Source organism: Paralichthys olivaceus, chromosome 9, assembly GCF_024713975.1.
Source record: "Paralichthys olivaceus isolate ysfri-2021 chromosome 9, ASM2471397v2, whole genome shotgun sequence".
Classification (NCBI taxonomy): domain Eukaryota; kingdom Metazoa; phylum Chordata; class Actinopteri; order Pleuronectiformes; family Paralichthyidae; genus Paralichthys; species Paralichthys olivaceus.
Window position 1 is genome coordinate 24,842,835 of NC_091101.1, and position 22,999 is coordinate 24,865,833.

At 40.7% G+C, this 22,999-nt stretch overlaps 1 protein-coding gene across 20 annotated transcripts in view; it reads left to right on the forward strand.

Moving 5' to 3' along the window:
• Nucleotides 1-218: 218 nt before the first annotated feature.
• LOC109640429 (LIM and calponin homology domains-containing protein 1) overlaps nucleotides 219-22,999 on the forward strand; it is an 80,420-nt gene continuing 57,639 nt past the window's right edge. For 10 of the 20 annotated variants that reach the window (XM_069531232.1, XM_069531231.1, XM_069531230.1 and 7 more), the window contains exon 1: nucleotides 219-569. In XM_069531232.1, coding sequence (XP_069387333.1) covers nucleotides 468-569 — 102 coding nt within the window. In that variant the 5' untranslated portion in view covers nucleotides 219-467. The remainder of the gene's footprint in view (nucleotides 570-22,999) is intronic. The other 10 variants (XM_069531248.1, XM_069531236.1, XM_069531256.1 and 7 more) reach the window with 5 other exon arrangements.

A 22,999-nucleotide genomic window follows, 5' to 3' on the forward strand; every position in this document is an offset into this window, starting at 1 on the left:
TACACTTAAGTAAAGTTACTTATTGCTTGTTTCCCCATTGTGGAACTAATTATCTTATTTTACTGCTAATATTAAAAAAGTATTCTAATTAAGCAAAATTTGAATTCTGCAGATGATTCAGCATGTTCCTCTGCTGGAGCTTTTATTTTGAGCTCTCCAAACCGGAAGTCACATCAGCTGTGACAGTGTGTGTCTTGACGCTGCTTGTCTGTGCACAGATTCCCACCAGGAGCGACTGTGGAGCAGCAACAGCTCCGTCCTCCTCCTCCTCCTCCTCCTCCTCTTCACCAACACCACCACCGCTGCTGCAAACACCTCCATCCGCAGACGGAGCAGAGCGGGCTGACTGACCGACTGCCTGACGCGGTGCACGGCTGAACTCTGTGGAATAACTGCGGCACCGAGCTGCTTGTACTCATCGCATTCCCAGGCTTTTAATAGTTGAGGAGAGCTGAGCCCACTCGCCAATGGCAAGTCCGGCTGCAGACATAGGACAGTCTCATCAGCATCACCCTGCCAGCGACTCTGCCGCAGACTCCGCGTTTCAGGAGGCGCAGACATGGATCGAGGTGAGTCCACGATCCTTTGCTTCCCTTCGACGCAGGTGTTGTGTTATTTCCCTGTGGCCTTAGTTACTGCTTTGCAACCTGTACCTGCAGCGATTTCTCCATGAAATAGCACTTTGCTTTTTTTTTTTTTTGCATTGCTTCGTCACCTGTTGAAATGTGAGTCACCCAGCAGTTCAATCCTGATTGTTAATCCCCACGAAGATCCTGAGGTGGGTCACAGTGATGCGTATTGGAGTGATTGTCAGGGATGTGTTGAATTTAATCATGTGCAATTTGAAATTCCTTAAATAACTTGTTCCAGAACTGACGACAATCATGAAACCTCCACAAAACAAAAAGTTGTAATGATGCAAACTAAGCAGTGCATGGCCTTCATATTCCTTCACAGGATGCTGCACATGCTTGTGAGTGACCCTCCTGTGTGTTGCAGCAGGCTCTCACTTTTCCTTTTCTGTGGGGGGCCTTAGTACAGTATCTGTGGCTGCTGTGGCTGCTGTGGCTGCTGTGGGGCCTGGCTGCATGTTTGGCTGAAAACAATGAATGCATCATGTGGAATGGATTTTTGCCTCATTGCGAGCCTGGCGAACAATAATCACACAAACGAGGTTTTGTTCCGGGGGGAATTTCATCCCGACTTTGTCATCCCCAGCCGTCCTCTTGTCAGGACTCTAAACACCGGCGGCCGGCACATTATCTGCTGCGTGTGAGTAGGATGTGGTCACCGCTTTGCAGCCTTTCACCTAGAGGATGAAAAGGCTGATTTGAAGCTCACTGTGGCACGAAGCTTTGTATGAAGTGGGTGATGCAGTGCAGCAGGGGTGTTGGTAGAGATTGTGGGGCCTCTGTGCCTCCACTGACCACTCGATTTCTTTTGCTGCAGCTTTGTGTTTTTCACTCATTAACATGTTGTTTACCCACAGCTTTAAAGAGACACATCTTATTGGTCCAGTGTGACTCTTATCAATGACATTAGTAGACAGTTATTTGATCCCAGAGGTCTCCACTTTTAGTCAATATACTGTTAAGTTAAATACGTGAAACCAGGTATATCTAACAAGTGTCCACGTTAAGCAACAGCACAAAGGTTCTTAAAGGAGACATCTGATGCTTTTTCAGTTTCAGTACATAATGCCCATGTAGTAGCTGTGCCCCTAACAAAGCCAGGTGTGGTGAGAGCTGAGGCACACAGCTGAGCAAAGTTTGCAATGTTTAAATACGTCTCATAAACTTAAGAGTAAATCAAATAAACCCAAAGTCAACTTCAGTACTGTTGAGGTTTCTTATACCTTCTGATTAGTGATGGTGTTTATTGTTAACTTGTAAAGTGAGTGTAATGTGTCTGTCTGCCCTGATCCTGAAGCAGCAGCAGCAGCAGCAGCGGAGGCCGGCTGCGAAATCAACCTATGGGAAAACACTGATCTTATTCGAATTGGTATTACGAAAGTTATATCCTCAGTGTCAGATTATCAGGGGCCATTACAGGTCTATTTAGCAGCACCAAACTCCCCTGGGGCTCGTATCACATCTTTAAAAAGCCACTACTGACCTAGAATCACAGAGGCAGCTCTGGGCTGAGAGCTGAAAGGAGAGAGAACTAATACAGCTCCTCTGTTGTTGTTCCTCCATCACCCTTTTCCCGTGGGGACTGATTTAATTTCCCATAAACACCTGCAGACCGTCCTTCGGTGCCCTCAGGCAACCAGAGACCGGTTGCTGGTTCCATAATGAACAGATCAACACAAAGCCTCAGTCGACAGCCCAGTGGTCAATCTTTGACTGCTTATATTCAACTGCTGTGTAAGATAAGGTGTCAGGACTGGAGGCTAGAGGTTATAACAACAGGGCCTCTGTTTGTCATTTATTGTCAGCGACTAATCAGAACAGTGCAGGACTCCAGACTAACTTTTTACATTAGTTCCACCAGTGTGACATCCTGTCAAAGACCAATGAACTTAATTCTTTTGAAAAATCAGTCTGACAATTGAATGAGTGCGTTATTAAGAATATTAAAATAAATCAAACTGTGTGTTCATTGTTCCTCTTCAGCCATTCGCTTGTATTGAAAGATAAATGTGTATTTGTTGCAGTTTAGTTATTTCTCGTTCACTGTATTTTCTTAGACTAATCAACCATCTGCAGAGAAGACGATCTACTTCCTGTTTATACCATTACGCATGTATGTGAACGGTCATGTGATGTAGCGAGTTTCAGATTCGGAGCTGGATGCCGATTTGAAACTGAAGTATCAGTATGGACGCAGCCTTAGACGCTCAAACTTTAAACTTTAGCTGAACAACTGGATGACATTGGCTTGTGTGTTTGGGGTGATTCAAAATTTTTTTATTGACGTGGAGCGGTTTGTTTTGGCAGGTGAGAATAATTTGAACACAGCTGTGCACTATAGCAAACCGCACTGAGACCCCTGGAGCTGCTGTTGAAAACCAAATTTATGCTTCTCTGTCAACACGTTGTGGTTGTCCGGCCGTAGCCTCATCCAGGGATGGAGCTGATTTATTGTCCAGTGCTGGATTTTGTCGTGTTGCTGAAGCACCACTGTCAATGGTGAATGGCCACGTTGTAAAATACGAGGTGTGACCATTCATTTGTTATATGTAAAATAAATCCCTCACACATGTTGTGACATGGACAAAAGAGTTCTCACTGTAAATCACTTGCTATAAAGGTGACATACACTTCACGTCACGTTTATGTTCTTTTGACAGACACTTCTCTCATGTAAATGGATTTGCAAGATGAGAAAAGTGCACACTGAATAATGTAGCCAAGATACCGTTAACCCAAAAACGAACTAACTACAGTTTAAGCCCAAATTTTTTTTATAAATAACGAATAATTAAAAAAAGTAAACTATAAGAAAATATAGTAGTTGAATTAAGAAAATTCACTTATTTTAATATAAATGTAAACATAAATGCACACAACCCTTTCCACATTGCTTATTCTGTAAAATAAAAATCTTCATATCCACAACCACAGTAGATATTTGTGAAAGGCTCATATCAACTGATTTTATTTGGCCAGCCGATCCCCCAACCGATCGTCCAGGCTGTAGAGCAAACGACGTGTGACGGAGAAGGAAAAGATTACTGAATTTTGAATTTGCCTAATGTTTTCTCAAGTATCATCAATCTACACCAGCGTTGAAACATGCAGGAGAGAAGATTACTAATCACAGTCGCAGTTGTTTCCATGTGGGTTCTGAAGAAGGTGCCTGTCGCAACCAATCAGGTATATTTCCACCGCGGTTTGGTTAATTTCATTCTCAACATGCAGCAGACCCTTACTGTCCACTTTGAATTTCAGATGAGTCCTTTAGAAATGTGTCACTATGGGAACCAAACACCGATCACCCTGATGTGCAGTTTTCACACCTGCACTTCCGCTCACCATCATGTCAGTGATGTCACTGCTAATCACAGTGTTTAGTCTCCTCTGAACTACAGTTGAGTCGCTCTGACCCTTTTGATGAGGGTGGATGTGCCTGATTGATTTGCGTCATGTTGCCACAGGGTGTCTGCATTGAATGGAAACCTATTCATATGAGCTGACTGGGTCTTTTTCTCTTAGTGGTTTGATAAATAGTTTATTTTTTCTTCTCAATGGTGGTTGAGGACTATTTTGCTGCCGGCAAATTAATGTCAAAGCGTAACTGTGAGAAAATAATGCTGTGAGAGTCGTGTAACTTGTTATTCACTCGCCTTGTTATGATTACAAACATTTCCAGAGGGATAATGTCTGACTGATACTGAAACACGGGATTTGAGCAAATGAGATCACTTCAAATGTAACTGAGGTGTGCAAAGATGGAATATGACAGAAAGATGTTTCTAGTCATGACTCGCAGTACTGCAACTTGACAATATATTTTGCATACTGTTTTGTATGCGTACATAACAGTGTTATGTCCATTACATAGTATTGTAGGTTTTTAAACAGTATAATGTAAATTCCCTCAACAAGATGTCTGTATTTTTCCACGGCTTGTCTCAACTTGTTGTTTCTCCTCTCTACCAGTTCTGTATTGTCTTGAATCTCTTGCGTTCTTTTTCTTCTATTCCTGAAGTCCCACCTTCTCCCCCTTCTACCCAGGTCATGGCATGTTCAGGTTGCTGCGAATAACATAAACTTTCTTTGTGACATGCCTGTAGGCAGCAGTGATATCATCACATGTCAATGGCTCATAGCATTCCAGTGATATCATTGTGCAAAGCAGTCAAATCAGCAGACTGATCTATGCAATTCGATTCTTTATTCAATGTATTATGACTGGAGATTTAATCCTAATACACAGTGTATTGACAGCATTGTATCTAGGTTGTAGGTATGTGCAGAGTGGATAAAACCAGTGGGATTTGGCAGCATTTGATCTTTGGAAAAAAATAAATCAAATTAGTTTTCTGTCATTTGATGTAGTTCTTATCACACTGTGATGGTTGTTTAAGAGTTAATTGTTCTGGTAAGTTTGTCTTTAATTGGTTCTGTGATGTTCTTGAAATGATTGACAGCTGAGACTGACCTGCAGTAGGTCGAGCTCGTGTATCGTCAGAATAGTATTTTAGTCTAAACTTAAATTGCCTGTTTATCGACAGGGACATCAGTCATTGGTAGGATCTTGTAGAAATCAACACAAAAAAACGCAGCTGAAACCAATAACCCACCTCCTGTTGATATTTGTTTTTTTTTTTACGTCATAACTGAATCTAAAAAAATACTTTACTTTGATAAATCTCTTCTTAACTCCTGTGCAAAGGGCAAATGGAAGACATCCATCAGACAGCAAGACGACACTGCCAAACAAACACGTTTGCATGGTGATTGATTGTAGCCTACCAGAGCCAGCTTCATCCGATTGGAAGGAGATACTGTATATCAGGTGGGACGTGTCAGATGGGACTAGGCTTGATGACAGCTCAGAGGTGTTTTCCACGGAAACTTTGAGTTGAACAGCAAGGAAACAACAACCTGAGCCAAGAAAATGGTCAAAACAAAAATACTTGTTGCCAAGGAGAGATTTTAACACAGATGATGGTCCTCAACACCCGGCAAGAAAGATTTATCATCTCTCCACACCAACACTGTCTGCATGGTTTGCTATGGATACAGATACATTTGGGTTATTTTGAAGAACAGAGGATAAATTGTGGATTCTATGTAGCCCCAACAAAATACCTGTAGATTTATGTTTTGGGCGAGTGACCTTTCTTTGTTGGATCATCATGACAGCAACACCTTTTGAAATGCAATACGCTGCTTTGTTTTTAGCCCTCGGCTGTTTTGGAAAGTCACTGCAGATCTGTAGTCGTTCCCGAGTCTTTCCATTCCCAGTTTTGAGGCATTGTTCTTCTTTACTACCAGTTGGGCTCATGTGTTAAGTGTCAAACCTTTTTTTGTCTTTTCTGCTATGACTACCAGCTGTGGAAGAATGTAATTTTAGAGGGAAATGTCTGTCAGAGGAGGGTTCAGGGTAGATTGAGGATGTCCCCTTCATCACTCACCTTAATGCTCCGATGAGCTGGAAATCCACAGTCTACCACAACCTCCCCGTCCTGATTGTGCTGCTTGAAAGATGAGCTCCGAGTCCACAGTCCAGTGCATTATTCCAGGATGAGAGATAACTTGAAACACGGACATGATTAATCTGAGCTCACCGTGACTTTTGCTTCAGCTCTTGACTTTTGAAGGTGCATTTTGACTTCTGATGTCAAGTGTTTTAATCGTGATAGTTAAGTAGAGTCATTTTAAAACTAGAATGTCACCCAGGTTAGCACATTCCTCTGCCAAGGCCCAAAGGTCCACTCAAATTCAATCAAGCCGCACCACTCGTCACGCTCTCATAGATATCGTATAGATATAGTTGCATGAAGCACAACTGTCTCATAACCCTTAAGAAAGCTCTGCTTCACATAACCTCAGTTGTTTGACATTTATATTTATACTGTCCACACTGAAGCAACGGCAGGGCTGTTGATTAACCAGCTCACAATATTTGTTTATACATTCTGCTCAGCTGCACTATGGCCCTCACACAAATCCAGTGGTTATGATCTTCTTAATCTCAGCCGAAGCCGTCTGTCCTCTTCTGGTGAAGCAGGGAAACGAGCCGAGTGTCGACACGGAGGCATTTAGTGAAAAAACAAGGGATTAGATGTTTCAAAGAAGCAGCTTGATGACATTGTCATTCACACTCATGCTTTCTGTTATTTCAGCCTCATAAATGAAGTATTTATTTCACACTAGCTTAGATTTTTTCATTTACCACATGCTTTCATGTCAGGTTTCCAGTCTATTTCTGCAGGATTGGATTGATTGTAAAAAAACAAAACAAATCTCCATATAGTAATACAAACGATGCAGAAGTGAGTAAATGGGAGTCCAGATGGGTCTTTATGAACACGCGTGCAGGTTTGCAGTGAGAGGTTGATCATGTGGCGGATTACCAAAGTCGAGTGGAGATTAGCCCCCTCCCTCTCCAGTATGTGTGCATGTCTCTACACTTGTTTCCATGCAGTCACTGAGGTAACATCAATCCACATCGTTAATCCGCGTTTTGTGATTTCTGGAAATCCCTATACTTTTTACTTTTCTTTTCTTTTTTTTTGCACATGTCAAATGTTTGGAACAAATGTTTCCAAAATAGCTTTTATACCTTTTGTCACTTTTAGGCCCTTTATTCCTCAATACAGCCCAAAATGTGCAGTACTAGTCCCAATGTAAAGGCTGAACCTTCTGTCATTAAGCTTGATTATATGGCAGCTTTTCATTTTTGCACCGGTCTCCGTGGGGGTTTTGTAAAGTGCGATATCAATTATCATGAGTCATTGCTGGGTTCATGTGTGTCCTGCTGCCTGGAGCTGATTTTTACAATGCCCTTCATCTCAAGGAGCTTTCAAATTGAGCAGTGTAATTGTTGGCTGCCGTTCACCTACAATAATGGAAAGTGGATATTTGAAAGGCTTCACCTGCCAAAGAAGATGACAGAGCTGACAGGGAGCACACACAAGAATGTGCTTGTCTGAACCAGCAAGGGGGAGAAAATACCAAATGGTCAAACTTATCTCCTAAAAGCTGCAGTTACTTCATTTTAACTCCACATATACTGAAATACAGTCGGCCAAAGGACTCGGTTAGAATCAAAAGGGATCACATTTGGTAACGCCACACTTCCTTTACCTCTTAACCTTTAAAAATTTAAAGGCCAACTACTGACTGGGAGTCTTCATGATAGCAAATGTGGAACCTTGTGGTAAAAAGTAATTTATTAGCAAATAATTATAGTTGAATTGATTTATGAGGCAGCCACACATCTGCTGCTCAGTCAGAATGTGTCCCTTTGACTTTCGGACTTTTATGTTTGTGTCTATTGCCTAATGTTGCAAGTCTGTCTCTGACGAGGTGAACATATTCGTCTTGTTCAACTGTCAGGCCTGTGTGTTCATGCACTGAAGGAGAAAAATAGCTTTCAAGGAGGAGAGAGAGCAAGGCAGCGTTACACTCAAGTGAAGGAGGCACAGTCGGCTGTGTGCCAGGGCTGCACAGACTCTCCATGCAAGAAAGATGTTAACAATAGTTAGTTGCCACACGAGCCATTGCACCTACTGCTCAATCTGATGGGAAACTTAATGGATAGATGATCGAAGCATATTGAGGACTTTTTAAGTCATGTTTAAAGAATCTAGAGAATGTATTTATCCAGAATTACTTACATTCTTAGGGTGGTGTCACACATGAAAGTTCAAACCATGACCTGAACCAAGGGTTAATGTCTTTATTACCTGATTGGTTTGTCACCCTGTACTTAACACTAGTATACTTGAGCCAAGTTGACGTCCTTGACATCTAGATGCATTTCTATGAGCTGCTTCTGCATCTTTTTCTCCTTCTTTTGTTAAATGCTGTGCTGTTATTGCAATTGGTCTGAACTATCCTAAAAAATGTTTTCACACTGCAAACTAATTATGACCTTAGTTTGGTAGGATCCTGACCAAGAAGTCCTCTTTTGGTTGGACTACTTTTTGGTTCCTTGGCACGTTTCACACCTGTTGTTTTGATTTGGACCAAACGGAAAAGTATGACAGTCCAGACCAAACACAGTCGGTGTTGAAACATCTTTAAAAGCACAATGTGCACTTTTTCATCATTAACACTATGAATTTATGTTTGTCTGGTCCGTCCTGTGAGTCAATGCATAAATTGGTAGACATAAAGTAGACAGTGGGTTTTGCCGAGCATGTATTCAGAGTCTTGAAGTCCTGAAATGTGCTGACAAAACCTTCCTCCTGTTGGTCTCTGTTCTAACCACAGCTACTTCAATCAAGATGCTGCCATTAGGCATTTTGTTTTAAGTCAAATAAAGCCCCTACAACAAGGCATTTTTGAAGTACAATTTATTATGCAGTCTGCAAGGAAATTTGGTATTTTACTTCCTAATCAAAGCCACAGGATGTCCGAAAAGCCCCGGAGAAGTTTCAGTTTTTAATGTTCTTTTGAACCAACTGTAAAATTAAAGCTTTTCAAGTTCCTCGACCAGCTTTCCTTTTCATTAAGCAGCAGACACAAAGTACAGAGGTCCTCAAAACAGACAAACAAAACTCTGTAGAAGCTTCTTCTCCATTTTTTTTATAATCAATCAACTAAAATATTAATCTCTGGACTTAATTGTGGAGACAGCAGCCATACCTGAAATCTGCTTCTTACATGCACAGACAGTGCCACAGCTCAGTAAATGTTCAAAGTTCAAACACTCTTAAATCAAAAGATCAAAAATACTTCACTTCCTCCAAACAGATTTTCTTGAGCCATTTAGGGACTCAAACCATTCAAACACAAGCCTGTTCTCTAATCTGTCCCCATAATTACAGGGCATTCCTCCACTGTCATGTAATCTCCCATCGTGCTATTGATCCCCTTTTCACAGGCAATGTGGGTCACTTTGCGTGCCTCCCATTTCATTCAGATTTATTGATTGTTTTGTGGGCTTTTGACCGAAAGGGCACAGATAAATTCTTAGACCAGCCAGTAAAACATTTGCAAACTATTCTCGGAACCCTCCTGTAAATCTCTAATAATAGTGATCTGTTCTTATCCCACATGTGCTGGAGCTTATCTAGCAGCAGTCGCAGGCTGAGGTTGTAATGCACAGCTTCGCGGATTGTTGTGAAAAGTAATTCTGTTGAAAAACAACATAAGCTATATTAAAAGCATGTTAAATGAGATGTTACCATCTTCTTCCAGCCCTGTCTGGAGCTGGTCTAAACAGGCATATAGGACAGATTGATGGATGTGGAGGAGACTGATGATTCTCCACTGTCCAGGGGATGATTCTAATTAGGTCATGAGGGCTGAGCTGGTTTCTTAGTTTTTCTGAGCTGGGGCACCGGGGAGCTGGACTCTTTCTGACTATCAAGGGAGCAAGTGCAACCTGCACCAGAAGGTTGGAAGACTGACAGTCGAATAGCAACAGTGTCTGATTGGTTTATGAATAAAGTCTCTGTTCAGTTTTATTGCTGGCTCTGAGCTTGAATATATTTTTGGCATCTGTTTTTGGCATCTGTCTGTTGGGCTCAGTACGCAACTCTGTTCTAGATTGAAATATTAATAACTTTGGGCTGTACTGGCTAAATTTCAAATTATCCAATTTTCAAATTGTCCAATGCAATACTTAAGTGGTCTCACTGACTACAAATTTACTCAGTCAAATCAGATTTGTCTTTTCAATATGACATTCAACGATTCGTTCCCTTTTTTCATGTAGACTATCAAGCAACACTCAACTGAACTGCAGCATTTTACTGCGTCTGTTTACTTCGAATCAGCAACATGCTAAACTAAGATGGTAAACATACCTGTTAAGCATCAGTGTGGCCATTGTGAGCTTGTTGCCATGCACGCATTAGCATTTCATTATGTCCTTCTGATGGATTTGACTGGTTTCGACTCATTGCGTGAAATATATGACCGATCTCTGCCTGTTGCAGTCAACCTGTCGTCTTAGCTTTGAAATCACTGTCAAGTGACTGCGATCAACACTTATGTTTATTCATTTGAGAACAAAAAGTCACAGTATATTTAATCAGATGAACCTGCCTCATCGAAAAAAAAATACTGTCTGTAAAAAATATCACCTGTTATTTCAGTTGGAATCAGATTGTTAGATTCAACACGAGAGGTTTTCTTTCTTTGGCGCTGCAGAGAACCAGATGACTCAGGTCCACCATGAATGGAGGCTTTTAGAACTGAGTGAGGTGGCTTTCATTGTCTCACACAGTCTCATGCACATGAATCTCAGCCAACCCACCCCAACATTCCTGAGCCCCTCTGTCCCCATCCCATTCAGACACACACACACACACACACACACACACACACACACACACACACACACACACACACACACACACACACACACAGCCCGCCCCCAGTCACAATGCGTGCTGTCATTACACTCTGGAAAGTGACACAATCATCGCTCAGCTGACTGGCATTTGTCTGCACTGCCCCGCATGATGCAGCATTGTCTGTCGAACATTTCTGTCATTTCACAGGTGAATTTCTGCTTAGTTGATATAGCTTTGCTTTGTAGATACAGTCTATTGCTTTTGACACCACAATGCCTTAGCATATTTTTTTAAATATGTATGTTTGAGATTTCAATGTATTTTCTATTTTTCTTGTTTTTGTATTCAGTTTTGTTTGTGATCATTTTAGGAGTTAATGTGAGAAGGACATTTAAACACAATCACTGGTTTAGGATTATAGAGTCTAATGGAAGATAGATGACATTCATGGTCCTGCCCCCTGTGCTCCCGTCACTGAATCTTATTTGTTATTCTGGTAAAACCATTAGCTGCTATTTGCATCAGAATAAATGTCTGGTTTCTTTCTTTTTCTCACGCTTGCTCTTTTTATAATTTCTGCACAGCATTAGAATGAAAACCATACTTGCTCCTGAGTTAGAGGCTCTTGTGGCCCTGGTGGTGAACTAGAAACCTCTATAAATTCAAAAGAACAAATATTGAGGGGAAAATGTTTAGTTAGTCAGGGTACGAATGTAGATTCTCATCTTAAGTATTTGTGGGGGGGGGGGGGGTTGTCATGGTGTAAGAGACTGGGATTAAATGGATGTTTTTCTACAAGAGTGAATCCTCAGAGTTAAACTTAAGATGTAAATACTAGCTATTTGTTCTGATGATTTCCCATCATCCATCAGTTCTTGTCAGACATGTCTCTACTGAGAGTAAAGTTCAATTGGAAGGCTTGGAACCAGATCCCTATAACTCAAGCATCAGTTGTTACATGAAGTGGAAAACCTGCTGTTGAATTATTCTATATTCGTTGCACCTATATTCACGACATGAACAGGCATGAACTGAATGAAAATATAATTTGATCGATTTCCAAATCATCTGATATATTTTAACAATGTTATAAAATATTGGCCGACACAACCCAGCTGTGATCCAAATCATCCCCATGAAAATGTCAAAATCTGCCTCATTTCTTGTTCTTCGTAACTGGTGTTAGGTGAGTCTTTCATGGTGTGTCAAGGCAAAGAAGACGCTTTGTGATTTATGATAGTACAGGAGAAAATAGCAAGTGAGCGGAACTGAAGAAGAATTGTGCAATCAGCATTTGAGTGATAAAACCCATGTCTGAATCCATAAATAGCTCCACCTGCTGTCCAGAAACCTATACTTCGATTGTTGTGTGTGTATACCTCTATACCTGTCTACCTCTTGGCAAATGAGAGTGCATCTGTCCCTTTTACTTAATTAGAAGTGTACAGTTGGTGTACAGTCAAGCTGTTGCTGTTGTAATACATCAAAACATTTAACCAGACAACTCAGATTTGTCCGTATTCACTATATCAATCATTTTTATTTAATACCCTCATTAAATATGGAGTAAACTGGTTAGAAGTCTGGCAGTCATTCCTACACAAATACTTATTTTGGTTTGGCACGGTGGAAGTTCAGATTTCCGCTGGGATCAACCATGCGGAAAACACAAGCACTCACTCTTGTGAAGGGGATAAAAGCATCTGTTAAATGGCATATGTTTGACTTGTACAGTTGGAGTCCTGTTCTCTCTGACAGCAGCAGACTGAAGGCTCTTAGGCTCCTTCAGGCCTGGACCAAAGCCAACCCTGCAATTTGAGGACACTATGTGTTAACTGTTGTCACCATTTAATTGTGACATGGCATTTACCATTTCTGACTGAAGTACTACCCCATTACATTTACTGAGAAAATGCATTTTACATCAGGACTCCACTTGGCCAAATTCATTCCATGCTGTCTAAAAGGTTGTTCTGACAGTTGATTTGCAAAGGTGCCCTTGATCAAAATACGAGGAGTTCACTTACTGCTTAAAAATTAACAATATGCAAACATTTGATTTAAAAAAACATTAACAGATTGAGAATAAACAACAGACGTTGTTATGGCAACATGTCAACAACTGCTTGACAACAACTGAGGTTGGATTTATTCAAGCTAGTATTGGTTGTGAGCGGTCAGCCCCAGAAAATGCAGCCCACACATATTGCACATGCTGAATGACAAGCACCCAGTGAGGGCCGATAAAGACACTGGCAGGGCTGGTCAAAATGGTTGACTGGGCAATTTATGCAGCTGATATTCCTTGTTTCTTGCTTTAGGAATGGTCACCCCCAACTTTCCACTTCCCTCTAGTTGTTTGGGGTATTTGTTTGACAGTTTGCCAATTCTTACACATTGCTCCTTTTAAGAGTTTCAACTAAATACCTACAATGGAATGGCTTAGCGTACAGTACTGGACCCTTGAGTGCGGTTATCCCCATCAGCTTGTTGGTAGCAGGGGATAAATGTTAATCCTGACTAATCTAGCCAGCTGCACCTCCCCTCTTTTCAGGGGCGAGCATGGCAGCTCCCCTGGGTCCAGCTCCAACCCTGTCATTAAGGGTTGACAGGAAAGTCAACTACATGTAGTTCCTTTGCACTGTGACTTTGACCTTTGACTTCTCACCTCTAATATAACGTAGTAATTGGTGATGTATTTTACTTCACATGTCTACTGCGTTTTATTTGTGAGGACCTTCAATAAGACAGGTAACCTCTGTAAGCTGGCATATAAATATATATATATAGTTTTGTTGTCCTGTGGTTGAAGTGAAGCCACATGTCATACTACATTTTGGAAAAAGAGCCACAACTTTTTTATCTTCCCAATGGAAGTTATGTTTTGCCCTGTCTGTTTGTTTGCCAGCATGATCATGCAAAAAGTACTGACTAGATTTAGTAGATTACTAGATTAGTTTGCAGACCAACATATTCAGAGCCACTTTGAATTACATATTCATGTTCCAGTTGTGCACTCACTCAGAAATGGACTGTTAATGGTCTCAGTGATATAATCAGTTATTCAAACAGCTACTAAGCAACTTATGCAATGTGAGCAAAGCCTAAGCTTCAGTCACAGACCCCCCCTCCCCCTCTAGATTTGTAATAGCTGTTGTGAAACTATTCAGACTTTGCAAAGCAACTCAAAGAAGTTCTCTTTTCAAAGCTTAATTCCAACACTAATGTTGTTCCTGCTGCCCAAACTGATCAGTCATCAGTCTTATGATTGCTTACAGTCAACACACACACTTTCACACTTGCAGGCGTGTCATAGTGCTACTGTGTAATTAAGTGTACTCTATTGGTTTTTCGTGATCCGACAACCGACACGAAGCCTTTATCCTATAACTGAATTCCTCTTAAAATCAGCTTAAAGAAGTATTTCATTTTAGCACGTGAACATTTTTGAGGTTTTGCTCACACAATCACACAGCTTGGTGTTCTCCGGTCTTAATTCCTGCTTGTCGTCACATGGATTATTACAGGACATAACTTTTAGCCTCTGCACGGTACTGTAGACTCTATTGTGCAGTGTTTTGAGGCTGATATGTTTACGTAATATTATCTTCACATTGGAAGTGAATCAGTGATGGAGTAAAGGAAGTCTTCTCAGCTTCCAAATGCTTAAGTATTAACTAATCAGTACCTTGGTAATTGAATCATGTGTAGTGGAGCTCGTGAGCATCTATGGAGTGATTGTGATTTTGTTTTTTGTTAAATCTTTCTAGGTGTTTCTTAGATAATTTAAGGGCCATTGTACCTATTCTATAAATCTATCACTATCCCTCTGCACTGTCTGTTCTCTGTGGAAGACAGTGTGTCAGTCCCAGGAGTTATTTCTTAAAAGCCCTAAACCCCTGGGGAGAAGCACAATGGCAGGATTCCTGTGCATTTTGTGTAAGGAAAGCCTGGCTCCAGTGCTTCCTCTTCCTAATGGGAGCTCAGTGCTAACCTGGACTGACAGACGCCCATGTTCCCAGGGGTGACAGAGGCTTAGCCTTGGGAAACTGTCAGGGAAGATGGATTCCATCACCTTTCAAGAGCAGATTTACAATTTTGAGTTCTAACTGTGGGATAGAGGTTTTTGAAGATTTTTGTTTTATTTTACATTTATCTCTGATATTTCTGAACATTGAACATATCAGCCTATTTGTCTGCCAATATTTTCAATATGAAAACTTGTTTGTAAAATAAACAATGCAGAAAATATGTGCATTTATGTTTGCATTTAATATAAGAATGTTTATTTTCTTAATTCAACTTCTATATATTTGTATATTCTTTTTTGCTATTAGTAATAAAGTTATTGTAAAATATCAATTACATTACTTTGCCATAAGGGTAGCATAATGGCGTCATGGGAATAATTGTACATTTAAAAAATATATAAACATATCGATGGATATCAGTATTGTAATATTTTTAGTCCCGCTATCTGTACTGGCCCCCAAAGAATCCATATCAGTCGGAATCCAGTGTTTGTATTTTAGAAAAACGAGTATCATGTTGTGTTGATAGAGTAACGTAAAAAAAACAAACTGAATGTAATCAGTGTTGAGTAGCTTTTCAAGTGGATGTTTCATCATGATGATACGAGCAGCCTAAGAGTGTCTCAATCGTCCAACACTTGTGATAGCAGAAGCCATTGTAAATGCACTGATTAACTCATTGTGCTGCAGTGTTGACACAGTATGTCAGTGAAGCTGCTGATTAGTTCAGCCACAAAGCTTCTTGATGAAGAAAGGGGGGGGGGGCATGTCTGAACATGTACACAGAATAGGACAGAATCTTATCTTGTTGAAAGTTTAATGGGTTTTTGTTTGTTTTGGCTACACTAGCCTCCCTTTCTTAAAATGACAACATAAGATGAATCTGTGTGTCATCTTTATTTTATTTTTTTTGTATTTACTATGATCCATGGTCTGTTGCCTGGATACTGTACCCAGCATCATGCCTGAGCAAAGCCAGAGTTGGTGCTGTACACGCTTAGCGAAACAACAAAAGGAAAATTACTATCTTAAGTTATATTTTCTTGGGATTAATATTAGCTGGTACATTCGGTGATTCAGTATAAGTGCAGCAGTTACCAGTGATGCTCTTCTGGTACCCTCTTTAACTGGGTGAAGATTTCTTTCTCATGATATTAGTCTTAAATCCCACTCCCAATAACACAACCTTGGTTTAAATTCTGTACTCTGAAATAAATCATCAAGGCAGCTGAGAAATGTTTTTAGTTGCTTTTAAAAATGAATGATGTGTATTTTTTTCTCTATTTAAATGGAGCCACCTCATAAGCAGGACTCATTACTTCTTTTTAGTGTGTTTCAGTGAACATGTTTGGCCTGGTTATGGGCCCCTTTGTTCAATAAAAGCAAGTTTGAAAACCTCACTGACTTCAAGATGTCCATCTCAATAAGTAAAGACCAGGGCGTCTATCTGTCTGTCTAACAGACCTTCTGACTGTGGCTCCCAGTGTGGCCGGTGGCTGGATGTTGCCCTTGGCCTCATGGAAACTGTAGCAAGCAGGATATTGGAGACTAGTGAAGGCCCCTGGAAAAGTCCTGCTGCTTAGGAAGCTTAAATATGAGGGCTGGTGTTGACACAGACTTCTTTGTCACTGATCTTGCAAAGCTGTGGGGGGTTGTCACTAAAATCCTGGTAGATATGGGATGTATGGTATGGTACGGTATCTGCATGGGCTGGTTTATGAACCAGAAACAACCAGTTAGGATATTGTTGATCTTAAGACAGGTCATTGCTATTGGAAGCACTTCCTATAAAGGTCCTCTGTGTTCCATATAAGGTTTGGACCATCCATCATATACCAGTTTACTTGCCCATCCCTATTTTTATTTAAATTAAGTTTCAATTCTTTTCTTTAACTTTGTCCTTTGCAGTCTGATTCACAATTTCACTTCCTGTGTCTTATTTCACTAAGATGATGTAAAGTAGGCTGGGTTAGTAGAATGGGGATTTGCGCCTGCACACCCAGGGTAATTACCAAATTGAAGAGGCGGCGTTTGTACCACAAATGGGAATCCAGAGGACCCTGGAGTGTGGACTGAACAGAGAGGTTTGAAGCATCATTCACTCTTATGCAAACCTTAAAGCCAGTGTGGGGGTGACACAATGAAGCCCTGTTTTCCCCTGCCCCTTCCCAGTGGCCGCCCTCGTCCTCTAAAGGTACATTGTTGGTGAGATCAGGCTGTTTCCCTTCCACCCCACCATTTGCTCTGCAGCTTTTAACCTTTTGTCAAGTTTTCACTGCAAAGAGAGCAGAGGGTTATCAAAACATTAAAGGCCCATCCTGTAATTCAGATGTACATGGGCAAGATACTGAACAATACATGCAGCCTTGAAGAGCAAGGGATTGAACCAACGGCCTTCTAATTAGTGGACGACCTGCTTTATGGTTTTAGCACAGTAGTAAACTACATCGGATTTTCAACTGTGGTCTTTTGATAAAACACATAAAAGCTAATTTTACATCCCCCCTCAGCATAATGTAAGACATTGATATAATAGAATATGTGTATATTGTCTTATCTCAAAAAATGTTGCATGTAAGTAAAGTCAACTGAGCCAAGTTTTAATCCAGAGTCCTAGTCTCATGCTCTTCTCTGAAGTTTAAGCCTTAGGAGAGACATATTCCAAAACATGGATATTGCATTGGCAAAGTAAAGACTCCGTCTTGATCAGCCAAGTGCAACATTTATAATGTAGCACAGAGCTTTGTCTTAAGAATGTGTGTGCGCTTTGAGAAAGGGAACAACTGAATCATGCACTGTTCATAAGTAAAAAAACGCTAAGCTGAGTCGGGGTTGGGTTTTCATTTTCAAAAACTAAACTTCACACTCACACACATGCAGGTTTTTGAAATGCTAAATGACTTGGTATGCAAGTCACAGCTGTCAGCATCAGCTTGCAGCTAAAACAGGATAATGTAATCAACCTGCCTTTCACCCTCTTTCACTGTGACTCAAGTTAAAGTTTCCTTTGTGCTTTTTAGCACAGTTCCCCTTCTCTCTTCTTTATTCATGTCAATCGCCAACTCATCCTGAGTCCAAATACATCTCCTTTCTCCTGTTATGTGGGCCCAAGGCCTCCAAAAGCTTGGAAGAGAATTGGGGGAGAGCTAGGAGGGAATGGGGATGGAAGTGAGTAGCACCAATGGGGGCCAGGAGTGGGATAATCCACAACCCAAACATTGTTCATCTAATCAGGGTGGAAATGGGACGGACTGGCTGGAATACTAACATTTAGCTCAGGACCAGGGCCATTTCACTCGCAGGAAACTTTGCTTGTTTAATCAGAGGGACCTATCAAGAGTCAAGGGAGCGGGAGGCATAAGGAACCAGGGGATGGAATTCAGACAGTTTAAGCTCTTAGGAAAACAAGTTTGCAAGAAAGTGGTCTCTGTCTGAATGCCATGTGTATGGTTTGAATGTAAAGACCACTTTATATCACGTGGCCATCAGATTTTGGTGTTGTGGTGTCAGTAAAGTCAGCAACTACTGAACTTAAACAGTTTTGAACATTTTCTGCTCTACCTGCCCAGTTTTTATTCACAGCTAAATATGTAATAGGCCCAGACAAGCCTGAGAAGAAACGTCTGTCTAGCATGTCACTGGCTGCAATGTGGGAGTATGTGGCACTTTTGTTTAGCTGTTTTTGGCTCACTGAGTAATAATTCTAACGACAAGGTGATAGGAAAGAAGAATTAGCAGCCTTTTGTAAAGTATGCAAATGTATCACATGACATCACAATGGTGTCAGTCGTTGACGAGGTGTTTCAGGAGCTTTAGGAGCAGTGTTTTCTGTGGGGGAGACGAGCTCCCTGTACTGAGGACTTTTACAGACACACAAAAAACAATTTAACACACTATTGGAAAGAAAAACAAATAAAGCTAAATGTGTCTCCTTTGAAATACTAAGATTTTGAGGTTTATCCAAAAGTTTAAAACGGTGAGAGAAACATTTTTCAGTTTGCAGTTCTTATCTTCTCAGGGAATTGCAATTTCCAATCATCAGGAGACTTGCTGTATTTGAAGAAAACTTGGGGAAAGCTGTTAAATGAACCCCCAGGAAAGTGGAAGTTATCTTGGCAGGGATGAAGGTTTACAATATGTGACAGCTTCTAGAAGTTTAAAAAGCAGGTTAATAAAATAAGTAATTAAGTCAACCATGCATTTAAGTTTATAGCGATCATGAAAAAGCAGTGTTTTACCAGAGCAAATCTTTTCTTTTTCAAGTTTATTTGATCTTTAAATGTTATAAATGAAAAGTCTTTTGAAAGTCAAGTGCTTGACATTGTTTGCCGACCTGCCCTTGACACTTATCTCCAAACTAGAGAATCAGCAACAATTGAATGAATGAGATGAAATTTCAATTGATTCATGGTTCGTATGACATCACTAGGGTAAAGCAATATCTTCTAAATTGGCTGTAATGAGGAGGTGCAGGTCTGCTGGCTGTTGATCATCAGCAGAGATCATAAGTAAAGCAAAACATTTGGCTACTGCTCCTCATTTATAGCTGGTTCTGGGGGTCGCTGTCGCCGACAGTGGTTGGTCGCATCAGCTGTAACCAATTAACTTGAAGGCAGACCTAAATGAAACTCGACTGTTGTCAGTTTGCGTGCACGTCACCATCCTGTCAAAGAGAGTTTGTGAGAGAAGAACCACCACACTGTAATGCCACTGTACAACCACAAGTGAGCTGAGTGTTTCTGCAAAACCAACAGAGAGAAACATCCTAGCCTTTCATGTCACGGCACTGTGGGCGATGTCGACACGCTTACAGACTGTGTATTTTAAGAATGGATGAGGACATTGTCCATCAGCCCAACCCTAGACACCACTGACTTTGATGCTTTGGTATCCACTGACATTATGTATTTAAGGCTTGACTAATGCAGCAAAGGGTAAGAATGCAGCTTTTTTTAGGGATCCAATAAAAAGGGATTCCCAGCACACTTGAACCAACATGTGTCACTAGAAAATTAGCAGTAGCTTGTTCGCCATAGTGTGAGTAACAACAAATACTCAAGGAAGCTTGTAATTTGACTTGTGTGTCAATATTGATGTCCCGCATGGCTCTGTTCTCTCCTGAGGAGTGTTTGACTCATTGCTCCACTAAAGTGAGAGGCAAAAGTCTGGAAAACTGCTAGCACTCCAAGTTTCTCACTTGTCTTTTGCAATTACTTTCACGGAGCATTTAGCTGAATATGATAGTCTCTGTGTGCATGGTGTGCACATTTCCTTCTAATCGTGAGCAGGTGACACACTGTTTTGCTTGCAGCCATGTTTGTCTGCAGGGCTTGATAAGAATAAGGAGTTGGAATTAAACTACATTTAAAAAGCTAAATGTTACGAGTGTCAGTATTGTTTTCTCAAGAACAGAACGTGGATTGTATCAGTTGAAATATTTAACACTCATGCTAGCCAGAATACTTGCAAAAAAAACTTCAAGGATACAACTTAAAAGCAGCTTTCATCTCCAAGACTGCCAGGCCTCATGTGGTTCTTTGGCTTTGATTGAGGGGGTCACTGTCTGTTCACCGAAAATAAAAATCATAGCTTTCCTGCCAATTTACTGTAAGTTAGGAAAAAGATGGTGTAATGAGTAGATGCCAGAAAGCTGAGTATACCTGTGTTTTGTATTCTTTTACTTACTTCACCGAGGAGGGCAGGTTTTGACCCTGTGCGTCGGCTCATTGGTTGTTTGTTTATTGGTTTTTTTGGCAGAATCATGCAAAAACTGCTGAGGACACGGGCCAAGAAAGAACTTGAAAGAATTTTCCATGTGTATCAAAGCAAACGGGTAATAGTTTACTTTCTTTAACATTGTGTGATTGGACTTTTTTTACATTTTCACTTTACTGTATATAACTAGCCAGGATTTGCACACCGGTGTATTTTTCATCCATTATCTAAAGGTCTATGACGACATTATGTTACGTTATGGAATTCAGCCACATATGCACCAGACTTCCAGGTGGTCTCCAGATACAGTGTGAACGCAGACAGCAGATGTTTATTCAGAGTTCAGTTCGTCATGACAGACAGTCTCCAGAGACGAAGGTGTCACATTGAAAATGGATCTGCTGTGAGTAAATGTGTTTCTGCAGGCTGACAAACAAGTGGCCCCTGGGGCACTTTTATTTGTTGGTATAGTGACAGGAATTTATTTAAGATGTTTTATTGATAACAATATGCTGAGTTTGTGGGCATCTTTTTCACAGGGGTAAGGTATATAAGGTTGAATATGAATATTTATTTGTGGCAATGTAAACTGTGTCAAAAACTGATGTTGTGATCAAATCAGACAATGAAAACTATAAAATGATCTGATTTTAAGGATCTTAAATCTATCAAGTATTTGACTTTTCTTCTTAAAAGTTACCTTAAAGATTATTTGATAATTAAAATAATGTAGGTTGATTTTCTCTCTCTGGACTCATTGATTCATTGACCTATTGTTGCAGCTCTAGAACACATTATAATCTGCTCAAAGTGAGTTGACCATTACAGTCCATCATGTAAATATAAAGTAGCTCCTGCTCAGATAAAACCAATGAGTCTTGCTGAGTGGGAGCGGAACATGACTAATCAGCGGTTGTGTAAGGTTTCCCACACCAGATGACTCTCGCATGTGTCGGGGAACATTTGCGTTTTTCTGACTAAAATGAGAGCAACAGTAAAAAGTGAGTTTGTGTTTTTTTACACTTAAAAGATCTGTGAGGAATTTGAAACATAAATAACACACTTGTAATATAGACCGCACACAACATAATGTAAGATAAAAAAGCTTGTGTATAATATGATGATACTATGATCACATGAAATGTTATTTCTTCAAACAATTTAAAATTGCACTTCTATGTAACTGATCCAGCTCGGAGGTTTTTTTTCCTCCCACCTTTGACCAGTACCTTTTATTTATGTCCTCCTTTCCTTTTTATTGTGCTCTCCATCACTACAAATCAACGTAATTCACTGCTGCTGCCTACAGCGTGTGGTTGGCACATGTGAATGGTAAACTTGTATAACAGTTTGTCCCACGCACAATTTTTCTCATGTTATCTTTGTGTTAGAAAATCCTATGGCCGTTTTGTAGCTGAATGTCTCCTATTTTGAAAGAGCTCTTTATAATTACTAGATGTCAGCCATAGCAAGGTTTAGTATGTGAAACGTGGCCAACACAACAGATTGAGTCTAAATGGTCCACTGTCACCAAATCAGTCTATAAATATTCCCCTCAGAAGCCGTGGTCCAGATCAGGGATTGGACTGTTGCGGTCCAGTGCTGATTCCTCTGTATAATACCTTGCCAATTATGCTCTATTAACCATCATTACCCATGATGATCCGTGTTTCGTAATACCCGAATTGTTCATTGTCTCTGTCCCGGGCAGCGACTTTGCTGCTGTTCCAGCTCGGCTCATTTGATTTGAGATATTCAGCCACTTCCGTCTCAACTCCCACTGAAAATAAAAAAATGGGGTTATTGCAGTTGTTCTACTGTAAACACACGCTTTCGTCTAAGTGTGTTTACTGGTGGGTGAGCGAGTTAATGTGTCCTGGGTTTTTTTTTTTTTGCAAGCATGTGGGTCCATCAATCTCTAAGTATGTGTCAGTTAATGAATAATAGTTGGGAGCTCACTTACATGTGGCTCTGGGCTGTGTGAATATGCATGTTTGATCATCTCTCTGGCTCTTACTACAGTGTATACTCTTCACTGTATCTGTTGGCGTCACCATCTCCAGATCAGCGGGAGACGATGAACGGTCGGATCTGCAACTGATTGCGGTTATTTAGCGGTGATCTGCCATGCGGGCTGTAGAAGCATGATCCAATATTAGGCCAAATCTTATAAAACCTCTGCCAACTCAGGGAAACCTCGTGATGCGTGCTAAAATTAGGCAAGGAGGAAAAAGATACACAAGCTATTCAGTTTTCCAGGCCCACATTGGACCCAGATGCATCAAGTGCCTCCGTCTGCTCTGTGGATAATTTGTTGATAATTTACAGC